This window comes from Oenanthe melanoleuca, chromosome 2, assembly GCF_029582105.1.
Source record: "Oenanthe melanoleuca isolate GR-GAL-2019-014 chromosome 2, OMel1.0, whole genome shotgun sequence".
NCBI lineage: Eukaryota > Metazoa > Chordata > Aves > Passeriformes > Muscicapidae > Oenanthe > Oenanthe melanoleuca.
Genome location: NC_079335.1, coordinates 145,616,530 through 145,630,912, shown reverse-complemented (window position 1 = coordinate 145,630,912; position 14,383 = coordinate 145,616,530). Strand labels below are relative to the sequence as shown.

The 14,383-nt window shown below is 43.5% G+C and overlaps 1 protein-coding gene across 1 annotated transcript in view; it reads right to left on the bottom strand.

Annotated features, from left to right (window-relative positions):
- Window positions 1-14,383, bottom strand: part of LOC130248848 (vasoactive intestinal polypeptide receptor-like) — a 96,043-nt gene that overhangs the window by 14,042 nt on the left and 67,618 nt on the right. The window contains exons 8-9 of the mRNA XM_056482872.1: window positions 4,172-4,325; window positions 1,870-1,930 (exon numbers count right to left, since the gene is read on the bottom strand). Of these exons, the coding sequence (XP_056338847.1) occupies window positions 1,870-1,930; window positions 4,172-4,325 (215 nt within the window). The remainder of the gene's footprint in view (window positions 1-1,869; window positions 1,931-4,171; window positions 4,326-14,383) is intronic.

The following is a 14,383-nucleotide window of genomic DNA, read 5'->3' as shown; positions in this document are numbered from 1 at the left end:
AAAAAATCACATCCTGCTGAAAAAAAAGAAAAAAAAAAAAAAAAACAGCCAGTGGTGGGGTTAGTCCCACTAAATCCATCAAGCTGCACCTGAGCTATGGACTGAGTTAGAAAAGTCCACAGGGTCCAGGGTGGGATTTATTTGCTCCTGAAGGCAGAGCTGGCTGCTCACAGCCCTGCTCACCTGGGACTGATGTGGAAAGGACTGATCCTGCTTGGGACACATTTATCTGTGTCCCAGTCAGCTGACAGAAGGTGCATTTTTAGGAAAGCATTCATGGAAAATCATGTAAAAATAAACAATTTCACCCAGATTTAGCTCCTCTGATTCCAGATGTTGGCAGTGAAGGCAGCAGGAGATGAAGGGAGGCACATTTAGGGCACAGTTCCTGAGACCTATTTTAAGCACCAACTTTAGGAGGATAAAAATTTCACTTTGTGAACTACACTGACTAAATCTGCCCTACAGGGAGATGGAACACACTGCTGACATACAGATGCTTCCAGTAAGGTGTGTGCTGCCCTCTCATTTAGAATTAAAATGGCCCTAATTATGTCTAGAGCACTTCAATTTTGATATAAATTGAGACAGTCTGAATGAAGGTCACTTTCATTTGAAATTGGAATGTTTAAATAAAAGCTTAGTGTTTTTTAACCAATCTGGATTAATTTCCTGTAATTTTTCTCTGCAGGTAATAAAAAAAAAATCTGTGTTAGGTATTAATATATTCTGTAAATTCTTGTTCTCTTTTACTCAGCACAAAAATGTAGGGCTTTGAAGCCCCCAGAAAATGCAAAGAATTCTGTATTTTTGTTAAGAATTTTTGGAGCTGAATGGGAATATATATTAAGGACAACTGGTATCCAGAATGGTTAAATCCTCCAGTGTCTGTCTCATTTAAAGGCTATTTATTAACACAGTAAATAAGGTCAGTTTTATGCAGATAGAGTGAAGCCATAAAGGAAGTAAGTAGCCCTCAGGAAACGTGCTGGCCTGACTATAAATCAAAAATGCAGTGAGAAATCTGAGCTGCTTCTGGTACTGAAAAAAGGGCAAATCAGGACACATTTGGAGGGGGAGAATGCAGGGGAGAAAATGGACTTAAGTCCAGGATGCAAATGCAAGAAGTGAGGGAATGCACACTGAGGATGGAATAAGCACTTGATTCTGCATCTCTCTGGGGTGTTTTCCTATAAAGCCCTTTCCAATTACTGCAGTCTGACTGCTTGGATAAAGGCAAGAATGAGGATTTCAGGATCAAATCCTCTTTTCTTGCACATATCCTTGGATAACTCTGCTATCTGCCTCATTTTCTTAGCTGCATTCTATCTGCTTCTCCTACAAAATATCAAAGGCTGCTGCTAGGTTAAAAAGGATGAAGAACAGATCCTAAAATCTGCTTGAGAAAAAAAAAAAAAGGATTTTTAGCCTTTTTCTGTGGGAGAGAATTTGGTTTATTAACCAATTGGGTTTATTATTATTGGTTTTATTAATTCCCTGCTGCATGTTTAGTGTCAATGCTGCAGAGGGCAAAGCTCTGCTCTGAGCACGGGGCCAAGTGCAGCATCAACACATCAATAATACAAATTATAAAAAAAAAAATAGAAATAATACAAATAATACACATACAGCAATACAAATGCCCACAAATTCCCTGCAAATATCCTGACCAAAGCACTGGGAAGCAAAGAGGGTGAGTGATTGCCCTAAAATGACATTTCAGGGAGCCCTTGGAGCATTTCCTGGTGGGAGAGGAGAGGAGGGAGCAGCCACTGCTGCTGGTTTGGGGTTATTAAGGCTGCAGGGCTTTCCTTGGCCATAAAGGAGAGCAGATTTATAAAGGAAAGATAGTTGAGTGCACAGGCTTACCCAACATCAAAAAAGTAAATCCTGACAATGGTCCAGGCAGTGATGAACACAGAGGGGGCACCTGAGGAGAGAAGAGATGGTGCTGCTGTCAGAAATTATGAGCCAATGGTTACCTGATTTCATCAGCAGATTATTTAAAATCTGCCTCCTTTCTCAGGGCTGTTCTCCCTCACTCTCCACCTCTCCTGATTGACCCAGGAATGGGAAAATCCTGCACATTTTCCACCCTCACATGGCAAACAGGCAAGGTTGCCTTTCCCTCCCTTGCCATGCAAGATCAGCTCTCTGGAAGTGCCCCCAGCACGTTGATTTTCCTGCTGCAGTGCCTGGAAAAAACTTCCAGGGGTGCAATGAAGGAATAAAGATAATTTGAGACACCCCCAGTGTGGACACAAGGAGGATCTCTTCAGCATCCAGGGGCAGAATTATGTGTTTCTCACACAAAGGTCATCCAGCTACGTTAAATGTTTGATTTAGAGCAATAAATATGAAATTTCCCTGGGCTCTTTTGCCCTGTAAGGGAGGCTGGAGTGCCAGGTTCCCACACAGCTGTCTGCAGCTGGCCAGGTGAAGCTGCTCTGCTCCTCACTCCATGATCTTCCAGGCTGGCTCTTTTCTCTCTCTCTGACTGGATTTAGGCAGGAAAACTCCAGGAAGGACACATCTCTTTGCTCTGTTACTCACTGATTATGTACACTTTATAACCAGTGATTTCCAAGTGCAATCATACTAAAGCCAGTAAAAACTGTAATTAGAGCATCCAAATTATTAATTCATGCACAGTCCATGCCAGATCCATCCCTGATGCTCTTGCAAATGATGGATGACTGAAAGGCCAAAAGTTCCCCCAAGCTCTTGCCATGTTCTGGAATTTCTCTTCTGCACCCAAGCAACCTCAGGACATATTAGGAGAGAAAGAAATTTCCTTTGATTTCAATCATTCCCTTTGTGCATTTTTCTTTAAAACCTGCCAGCTCTCCAGTGGTGAAATAAAGAATATCTGGAGCACAAGGTGAGTCTGGAGAAGGTCTGACCTGAGTGACTGAACCCAGACCTGCTCTCATCACCCCTCCTCCTGCCCAGGGCACAGAGAATCATCTCTCCTCTGCAGTGGGAGACCAGTGTAGCTCCTGTCACTTTCTGTGAGAATTACTCCTTGGATAATTGATAAATCCTGAGCCCAGGCAAATCCCTGGACTTGGCACCATTTTATTTTCAAGATCCTTCCCCACTCTAATTATTTCTGTTTCAGCTATTGAGAGCAGGCAGTAGAAAGTTATTTGCTTACTTAAATATAAATCTGCAACTAAACAGCATGAAGGGGAAAAAAAAAATCTCTGTTTCCTTTTTGGAGAAATAAAAGAAGTTGATCTAGTATGAATAATTTGCCTAAGTTAGCAATTCAGTTGTGAGTTACTTTGTGAGGAGCTTAATTCTCCCTTACTATTTTTCTTATTTTATTTTGTTTTGCTCTATTTATTTTATTATTTTATTTTATTTTATTTTATTTTATTTTATTTTATTTTAATGATATGATTTTGGTTTTTTTTAAATGTGTTTGAGACTGGATTTGAATTCAGGCTGGAGAAATCAGCAGTGCAGTGAGCAGAAGGTTACCAGCATTATCACACAGGTGATGGGATTCAGGCTGGCTCAGTCCAGGAGTTCTGCTTTGCTGGGATCCATCCTTACAATTTAAGGTCAATGCATGATTTCAGATTTGGGATCCCAGTCAGGATCAAAGAATTCCTTCCCAATATTCAACCTCAATCTAGTCTCTGTCAGTTTGAAGCCATTCCCTGTGTCCTGTCCCTCCATCCCTGTGTCCCAGTCCCTCTCCAGCTCTCCTGGAGCCCCTTTAGGGCTGGAAGGAGCTCTGAGCTCTCCCTGGATCCTTCTCCTCTCCAGGGGAACATTCCCAGCTCTCCCAGCCTGGCTCCAGCCCTGCAGCAGCTCTGGGGGCTCCCCTGGAGTTGCTCCAACCACTCCACATCCCTCTAATTTTGGGGACCCCATGGCTGGATGCACCTCTGCAGGTGGAGTCTGAGATGAGCAGAGCAGAGGGACAGAATCACCTCTCTTGTTCTGCTGGTCACATTTTGGTGCAGCCCAGGACACAGCTGGGATTTTGGGCACGTTCTGAACTCATGTCCAGCCTCCCATCCACAGCCACCCCAAATCCTTCTGGGAACTGAGTGATCTGGGGGCTGTCCACAACACCTCTGCCCCAGCTGAGTGCCCAGCTGCCTGTGCTGAATTCCTGCTGCAATGGCAGTGAGGATCCCCCCTGGCATGCACCTACCCCAGCCGATCAGGATGTACCACCAGAAGTATTTCCTCTCTGAGAAGAAGGAGATGACCAGCAGGGTGTGAAGGTACAGCCCCTCCACCAGCAGCCAGAAGAAGTTGGCCATGACACAGTACTGGAAGAAAACCATCATGGCCTTGCAGCCCACCTGGAGGAGAAGAAATGAACAGTGGTGAACTGCAGCACATCCCCAAGGGAGAGAAATTTCCACCAAATTACCAGCACCCCTTGCTCAGGGTGTATTTTTGGGATTGCTTTGTGCAGCACCTGAAATCTTCATGGAATGAATTCTATGCTGAAAAGAAAGTCTACAGAAAGTTATTTTCTTTAGGAATAGAAGGACTGGGATATGTATTTTTAAAATAAAGGATAGGCAGGAGAAGCAGGGTAAGCACACAGAAGCTTTTATTGCTCATTTGAAGAGAAGGTGAATTGTTTACCTTCAGGAAATGAATAATTAAACACAGTAACTTGCTGTGTGGAGATTTCACTGCAGCATAGGTAATGGGAACAGTTCCCTTAGCAAGGAAATAGATGTAAATGGAAATTTCTGACACTTAGGGAGACTTTGCACCCACTGAATCATTACACATCCTCGAGATGTTGACTCAGCAACTGCCCTGTTGCTTTCAGGCTCTGCCTGGCTCTCCCTGCACTTTCTGGGACAAGTGTTTGCTCTCACTCCCTGCTTGGTGGCACTTCCCTGGTGTCCTGCATGTGTAGAATGTTTAATTTTAATTTTCACCAGTGACAAGACCCCATTTCCCCCTCTACCCCTCTCCTGCTGAAAGCAGCTGCTGTGAAACACTGGCTAAAGGAAGAAGTGTGGAAAGTTTTTTCAATGCCACATGTTTTGGGAGGGACTGTCCCCACCCTCATCCCTCCCCTCAACTCACCAGTGTGTGACCCTGGGGACCCTGGTGGGCTCCTGATGATCAGCTTCTGTGCCCATCAGCTCCCTCCTGGGAGGCAGAACATGAACACAGACCTGCTGAGGGGTGGTGGGGAGGCAGAGCAGGAGGGGAACTCCCAACTCAGAATGTCCTGTGTGTGACTCCAGGGACTGCCAGGCAGGGAGGGTGGCACAGGGCTGAGCTGGCAGAGGCTGGGGATGCAGCAGCCCCATCCCTGTGGCATCACCACACACTGGGATTCTCCCTGATTTTGTGTGCAGGAGGTGTTTGACATTGCCACCCCTCCTTCCTTTCCCCCAAAGCCTGAGTGCCTGCCCTGTGTGCCTGCAGCCAGCAGGGATCTGTGTGGGAGTGAATCCCTTCCTGGTTTCACTCTGCTGGTGTTTGGCTCTAATTCAGCAGCTCCCAGGTGAGACACGAGGTTTTTTAGGGGGCAGATTTGATTCATCCCAACCAGCTGCCTGTAAAACAAGGATTTCCTCTGGGGATTGTACACCAGGGGATCACTTCTGGGTGGCTGCACAGAACTCACTGCAGAGGCAGAAGCTGGAGCACAGCACAAGGGACTGCAAGGCTTCACAGCACAAGGGAAGGCTGCTCACAAGGAGTGCAGTGATTTCTGCCCAGCAGAGACCCTCAGGAAGGGATTTCCAGCCTGACTTTGCAGAGTTATTGCTGTACAGAAAGCTGTGCTGGACTCAGGCTGTGGCAGCAGAAACTGCACATCCAAACCCATCCCCTCTTCTCCCAGCACTGGCAAACATCAATTTTGTGGCAGTCCTGGCCCTGATTCCTCCCTGAAGTGGTGGTGCCTTGTCACAGAGCTGAGGTGGGCCATGGTTAGCAGCTGGATCTGATCATCTCCAAGGTCCTCCCCACTTAATGATTCTGTGCTTTTATTTCTCCATGCACAAGGGCAGCAGCTGGTTTTGGCAATTTCTCTGCAGGACCTGGAGCAGATCAATTCTTTGCTCCTTGCTGAGGGGTACTTGCTATTTGAGCAGTTCCTACCACTCCTGGAATTTTTGGTTTTACCTTTTTGTGCATCATTTTGAGTGCATGGCAGTAATGTCCTGCAGCCACATGATGTGGGGATGTTCTGCACTGGAACAGAGTTGGATGCACTGTCCTATCCTTAAAATTAAATAATGACATTTTTCCACTGCCTGGGCTTGCTACTTTTGGCTAAAGTGGGAATGTTTAAAGCAGGTATTTCTATGAGAGGGGCAGTTTGATTGTTGATGATTCCATTGATCCTCTTTGACAGTGGCACATTTAGAGAACAGCCCTTCCTCACTTTTGGGAGACCTTGTTCCATGCAGCACCTGATAATGAGTCTCCACCTTCCTAGTTGATTAATTCAGCCTCAGAGAGGCTGGTTTAATGCTGGGGAATAAAATCCCCTTTTATGTAAGATATCTTACCCTTTAGATGACAGACACAGGGCAGAGATGAGCCATTACAACTCTAGAATTTTTTTTTTCATAAAGAGCACACCTCATGATGTGTCACTGTTGAAAGACTAACATGGGCTGTTTTTAGAACAGGCATTTTCAAGAGGAAAAGCTGAATAACATCACTGATTTTTCTACTCTCTCTTCTTCCACAGGCTCATTTACAGATTATATCCTTGTCTTTCCTCATGGATCCTGCTCTGCTCATGTCCACAGGAGATGTGGCAGTGAGATGGTTTTTCCCTGATTTTGTGGATGGCACATCTCCTCTCTTCAGAGCTGTATCAGGCTTGTGCCATCTGCTTTTCCCATGACATCCCTCCCTTTCCATGTGGCTGAGCACTGCAGGGACTCTGCCTCCAGCCAAAGAGGCTTTGGGACCCCTCCTGACAAACTCTTGGACCCCAACACATTTGTGCTTCTCTGCCAATTCCTCACAGTCAAAACAAAATTTAATCTTGATTCTTGTAGAAGTCTGCCTGAGGATGGGGCCTGTCTTAGACCTGCTCAAGGGATTTCAAGAGGAAGAGGGAAAGAGAAGAGACCCAAGGGTGGGAACAAGAAGACTGAGAAACAACCCTGCCAGGCTTTTTCCTTGTGCCCAGCAGCACATTTTCCTTTTGAGTAATGTCAGCCCTGAGAAAAACAACTTTCTCTTCATTTTTAGGTGATCACTACATCAGCTTTATGGCCCACCTATAAAAATACAGTTCAGATGCTGGAGGCAATAATTAGCTAAGAGCTGAATGTGCACTAAATAAACACATCTCATTCTCCTCAGTGGCAGCAACTCTGCTCATTCATAACACCTGAAGGTTGTCAGTCTGGACCAGCTGATGAATTTCTCAATATGAGCAGCTTAGTTGGACAGGGATTGGTCTGAATTTTTGAGGTGCACATACACTGTCCTGGTCTGAAGAACAGGTGTCTGCTAATAAAGGCAGAAACTTCTCTTTGAAATGGAGAATGTAAACCCCCTCCTCCACATTATTATAATTTTGAAATTTAGGGGCTCTCAGGCAAAGATATGGGAATTAGGAATAACAGTTCTTTACTAGGAAAATTAAAATAGAAATGCAGTATTAAAAAGAACAATCCCAAAACACTGCCAGAGTCAGAATACACCCAACACACATCCATGATCAGCCTCTGGTGAATACAATCAAACTCTAAAAAAAGGCAATCAACTCCACAGAAATACCAACACAAGCCTCCCTTGCTTTCCTTAGTAGGGATATGCTTTGTTACAGGTTAAGGGTTTGGGTTCAGGGAGGATTTAGACCAAAGAAGCACAAAGGAGCACTTGAGTGATTGACATCCCCCTGCCACAGCTGGACTGGGAATACTGGGACCTTTCAGAGGTGCTACCCCTGGATGGCCTGTCCTGTGTATGGACACAACCCCTGTGCAGACCCCAATTCCTCCCTCGTACCCACAAACTCTGTGACTTTCTGTGGTGTGGAAGGTTTGGGGCAGGGCACCCAGACATATTTAAGTCAGCTTAAACATTTATTGAAGACATCCCATGTAATCCTGGTCAGTGATGCAGCTCCTGCAATTATTTATGGAGTTGGGACAGTGCATGCAGCAAAAATGGGGCTCAGATTTGCCTCAATCCATCAATCATGAAACCTTGAGACCTCAAAATCCTCCTTGAAGGCACTTTGGTAACAGCACTGCAGCAGGAAGAGATTTACACTGAGATTCCTGCAGGTCTCTTCCATAAAGGACTGATAAAAACTCATTTTCCCAGTGACAGATTTATCCAGCACTTTTGTTTTATGCTGCCCAGAAGACATGACCTGTGGGAAGGGCTGCTGAGTGACTTGTGCTGCATTTGCACTGATCTCCTCCCCAGCCTGGTCAGAGAGGCCTCCTGGAGCTTTTTTAAAAGCTTTTCACAGATCCCACTCGTGACCTGGAAGATGGGACAGCACTGGGCAGGTATCACCTGCTTTGGAGATGCTGAAATTAAGAATTTCCAGCACAGGGACTGGCCCAACTCTACATCTCCACAAAGTTCCACTTTAGACACTCATAATCCTAATTAAATTCAGGAATTCACTTCTGAGCTGTTCCCACCCCTTCTGTTGAGACATCCACTTGAACCAAAGCATAATGAAATCTGTAATAATGATCCAATAACCAAACAACTGCTCTGCTTGTAAGGTTACACCATGTGATTAATTCCCCATCTCACCATTGTGGCACTGGAATTCATGTGTCAAATTCCCAGTGTTTTATAATCTAACTGCTCTGTCCATGGCTAAACATGGCCCAATAATTTCTGTTCCTGTGGCATGGAGATGTCAGCATGGACTTGGTTTCCAAACACTTGTTTTCAATTTTCACTGGGTATTTTGCTCTGCTTTTAACTTAACTTTTAGTTTATAGATTCAAAGAATCATTTGGTTTGGAAAAGACTTTTATTGTTATTGAGTCCTACTGTAAATCCAGCACTGTCAGGGCTACCACTAAACTGTGTCCCTGAGAGGAAGAGGAAGAGAAAGGGAAAGAGAGAAAGAGAAAGAGAAAGAGAAAGAGAAAGAGAAAGAGAAAGAGAAAGAGAAAGAGAAAGAGAAAGAGAAAGAGAAAGAGAAAGAGAGAAAGAAAGAGAAAAAGAAGAAATGGTAAAAGAGAAAGAAGAAGAGAAAGAAAAAGAAACAAAAAGAAAAAGAAATAAAAAGAAAAAGAAATAAAAAGAGAAAGAAAAAGAGAAAAAGAGAAAGAAAAAGAGAAAAAGAGAAAAAGAGAAAAAGAAACTAATTCATGTTAACTTAGGCTTAGCACACCCAACCTTTTGTGTAACAACAGAAAAAAGCAAGTGATAAAAGCCAGACTGCCTGGCCAAAAGCCATCAGTTTCATTTCTTCCCTCAGTTTAATTGCAGTTGTAGACCAGATTCAAACAGGTGGGCAATAAAAAAGCCCCACAAAGTTTATGTTTGATAATGGACATGAATTGTATTCAAATACTCAAGTGAAAAAACTCCTCCTGAATCAGCTGGATGCCTTTGACCCCTTCCCTGCCTCCCTATCACAGGGTGTGACAAGGGAATTTCAAACAAATTGCTGCACTAGTGGGTGGCTCTGCAGATTTTCCTGGAAGATGCACAGAAATTTAGGATGTTAAGAATAATATATATGAATAAAGAATGTGATTCAAGACATTCTTAAAAGGCCATCTTGACAGGAGCAAAGTGGCTCTCAATGGAAGCACATGGACTAGTTTGAAAGCCTGTGTTAAAGCAATTTATGAGCTATTAGGACTTATGAAAAATAAAAGATCTTCATGGGAAGAGTAATCTTATGTCTTGATGATGAACATTTCAAATATATCATAAAGAGTACAGACAGATCAATTTAAATGAATTCAGGCTCACTGTCAGTCTCAGGCACAGGGAGAAGAGTTCCCAAACCCACATTTTCCCTATTAAATTCCTGCTCTGCACCCATGGTACCCCAGAAACATTATGCAAGTGCCCTCTAAACCCTTGGCAGTGGCTAATTAATTCAATTTAACTTAACCTGCTTTCCTTCAGGTCACAATCCATTACATTTTCATGCACCCATTATTGCCCCAAGAGCATGCCCTGGAATGTTTGCCTCATGTCAGCTGTCACTGGGCAATTTATGAAGCCTTTATAACCTGGAGCTGTGTCTGGGCTTGTGGGTTTGTTGCCACTTCACAGAGCAGAAATGGCCAAGCTGACCCAGGCACACCCCTGCCTCAGCCAGGTGAGGCTTTCCTGCTCCCACCAGCTGTGCAGCAATGGAGATATCAGGAAGAAACTTTTAGATCAATTTCTATTTCTTTCCTCTGCCTCTTGCACCCACAACAAGGCTGAGCCACTAATGAACCTGGATGGAGCATTGTATCCTTCTTAAGGAATTATTTCTGCAGAAAGAGCTCAATCCAAAGTCACATGAAATCCATAGAGATAAACTTGATTTTTCTCCGTGCTTTCACCTCCCCAGTGCCAGCTGAAAATGGCATTTATAGAAACAGAATCCCTGAATGGTTTGGGTTGGAAGGGACCTTAAATCCCAACCAGTGCCACCTCTGCCATGAGCAGGGCACCTTCCACTGTCTCAGAGTGCTCCCAGCCCCATCCAACCTGGCCCTGGGCACTGCCAGGGATGAGGTGAGGATTCACAAGAAGTTACATGGGACAGTTAACAGAGACTTTGCTCTATTTCATGTGCAAATCATGGCAAGGGCTGATCTTGCACTGCTTAAAATAAATAGAGTTGCACCAGTGAATTTTGTATTAAAACAAATGGAGTTGCACCAGTAAATTTTGTATTAAAACAAACAGAGTTGCACCAGTTTACATGGATTAAAAACGTGGTGCACATGGCTGCACTTCGTGCTTTGCCCACTTCCCATGCAGGCTTCTCCAATCCAATATTGGATTCAGGAAGAAACTCTGATATCTGCTTTCCTTCACAGGAGAAGCACTTTAAGCCCCATGACTGTGACCCTCAAGGCTATTTCAGAATTTCTCTTTGCTGGTTTTAACAGGGGTTATGTAACTGCCAGCCTTGAAGGACTCAGCCTTTCTATTTTGTCTCTAAGGAATTCTTGTTTGATTTTTGGGAGCTGCCTTGTGAGTGTTTCTGAGATGCTGATTAGCTCTGGCTGCTCTAACCTGGGTGTCAGCTGAGTTCAGATGCAAAAACAGAATTATCTTGGTAAGTGGGTTAACTGTGCCTGCTTTGTGCTCATCAATCACATCAGTGGATCTCATGAGCACATCTTCAGTGATGGGGTTTTAATAAAGCCCCTCCTCACACTTTTCCCATTTTCCCACTTTTTTGGTGACTGTGGTGTGTTAACCTGCCAGCCCATGATGGTGGCACAGAATTATAGAGTCACTTAAGTAAAGAAAATTCTTCTCCAGAGCTCTGCCAGAATCTGATCTTCTGCCTCCATTCCTGGTAATTTCCAGGGCTCCTCCATCCCTTCCCTTTGCTTTCTTTCTGTTCTTTTGCATGATTCACAGAACCTTTCTCTAGGGCTTGTTTGGGGTTTTTTGTTTTATTCTTTTTTTTCCTTCCCCTCTGTTTTGCTGTAAACCTTAGATTGTAGCAGTGATCATCAGATATCACCCAAGGAAACAACTGACTCTAATATTTGCTTTGCTTTAACACAAGTGCATAAAAAACCTTCCACTGTTGCATTTCTCCATCAGCCTGCAAATTGTGGTGCTCCCACATGGATCTGAGTAGCCTCACTGCTGGAAATGAAAATTTATTGTCTTCAAATTCCATAAATAAAATCCATTTAGGGGCCTGTAGCTGTTATCAGTTTGTCCCAAGGGAATTAAAAACCCACCAATTTTCCACCCTGAAAATATGCATGTAAATTCTCAACTACTGAACTCCCACTCTCCTGTGCAAAGAATAAATTTTGTGGTGGAATTTTTTTTGTTTTTCTGTAAAAATACAAAATGGAAAAGATAAATGATGGGATCTCCCCTGGCTGAATTTTCAGCAAGGGAAAATTTGCAGAGCTCAGAAAAAGAGTCAGGCAGAATTTAATCTGAAGAACCTGAGCTTTGTTTACAGCTAACTGTTGGCTTTGTCTTCAGCAAGGCTGGAAATGTAAGTGGTTCATCATTATTACACCATCCAGATATGACAGTAATGAAACTACATCAAAACCTATCCCCAAACCCACAAAAAATTAAATAAAACAACAACTGAAGTGCTCAGTTCAATCTTTCTGCCACATTTGTTGTTTTGACTGTTGTTTTCTACAGGGTGTTCTCCAGGGAGAGAAGGAAAGGGGAAGATAAATTGTGGGAATGCCAAGAGGGAAGGGCATTAACCTAAGGAAATCAGTGTGAAAAACTAAAACTTTTAAGGAGGCCTCTTGAGTCTGGAAGGGAAAAAAATAAAAAAACAAACCAGAAATAATGAAGGTAAATCCAGACTGTGAACCAGTGCCATTCTTCACACACTGTGAACAATTTGCAGATGTAACAAAGCCACGAGTGGCGAGTTTCCTGCCAGAAATGGCCAATTAGTGAGACAGATCATAACCTGAATGAGTCAAAACCAACTTACTGAAGAATTCTGAGTGGGTGGTTGCACAGAGATCTCTGAGCCTGATCATCTCCACATCCAAGTGCTCAAAGCCCCAGATGACAAACACACTGGAGCTGGTGCCTGGTTTTAATCCATTTAAGCCAATAGGGTGATTCAGTTATCTGTAATTACAATTCAAAAGCTACACAAATACTTTATGAGAGGGAGGAGGGACTGGGTTTGGTCTCCTCGTGGTACCTTGAGCTAAACCTTGTGTCTGTGTGTGGCCATCACACCCTCTGATGTTTGAACCCCTCTAGAAAATTCAAGGTCCCTGCAGATTTTTTTTGTTGTTGTTTCTTACTGGAAAATCCACAAAAATCTACTTTTGGAAGAGGTCAGTCTAAGAATTCTCCATGAGCCAAGTGACCCACACTGAGCCTAGAAACAAACCTAACAGATTTGGACTCCTGGGAAGACGAGGAGGAGGAGTAAAGAACATTTACATTTATGAGTTTCCTTGGTGTGGGACCTTGTGCAGGTTCTGGGTTTAAAGATAATTTAAACCTGCTCCATTTAGTCATAAAAACAAGCCCTGCTTGTCAACTCAGGGTTTCTGCCCAGTGAAAACAGGTTGACTTTTTCACCCAAGCAACAAGACTTTTCTTTCCCCCAGGAGTGAGTTTATCCATAAAGTAGGACCAAGGAACTCAAGGAGGCTACAGATGCCACACATCCCTGCAAACATCACCCAGTGCTACCTCACACCATGGCTCAGTGATGCTCATCACACAAATTTTGGCTGCACTGGCCCTGAAATCCTTACAGGCACATTCTCAGGCACTGTGGCCTATAGAAATGCTCAATAAATTAATTTTTAGGGTGTTTGTTCATGTTGAAATCAATGGCAATCCAAAGCTCTTTGAGTTTAAAATGGTGGAGAGTTAACACCACACTTGAAGTGTCCCAAACTAAGTAAAATGAAGTGAAAATGCAGGAAAGCCCATTAAAAAGAGGTTTTTATTACATATACATCTTCCTGTGTTGGAGTTTCTACTTGATTGAAGCATTGACACATTTGTTGGTGAAGAGCTTAACATATTTTTGTGTGCCTGGAGCACAACACATAATTTAAAGTCTTCTTATTGCAGCAGGTAATATCAAATTGGGGACTTTGGTGCCTTCATCAGAAATGCTGGGAGAGGTTTCTATTTATTTGGATTTTATAGCCCAAAATCTGTTCTTTCATTCCAAAAGGAACCAAGTGTGGTACTTTCTCCTTTAATGAAACACTTTTATTGCTCTGGGTTTGCCCTGTTCTAAACCAGAGCAGCAGGGAGAGCTTTCAGCAAATGGTTTGTTCAAATCTCCACCACCTGCAGCCACTGCACACACAACCTTCAGTGAATTGTGTGTGAAATCCTGAGTGGATCAATCAGCACCAGGGCTCCCAAGCCAAGCTTCAAAGTTCAAAGCACAAGCTTAACTCAAGCCAGCCTAACCTAATCCAGGAACAGGAACAAAATTAATTTTATAACAATTTTTCCTAACAGGTGAACATTAGGAGAGGCATTTTGTGTCAGTGTTTTTACATTGTGACCTAAAAAAATTGTCCTAAATGCTGGTTCAAGACTGGTGCAGATTTTGCAAGGGTTATGCTCAGCGTAATGTGGTGCAGGCAGATTTGTCCCACATTATTTTATAACTGTAATGTATCATCCAGCCATCCACCCTGAGCTGGCAATTAACTCAAAAATCTTCAAAAAGGCTGTAGCCATGGGGCTACCTGGAAGTGCAGGCATTCTG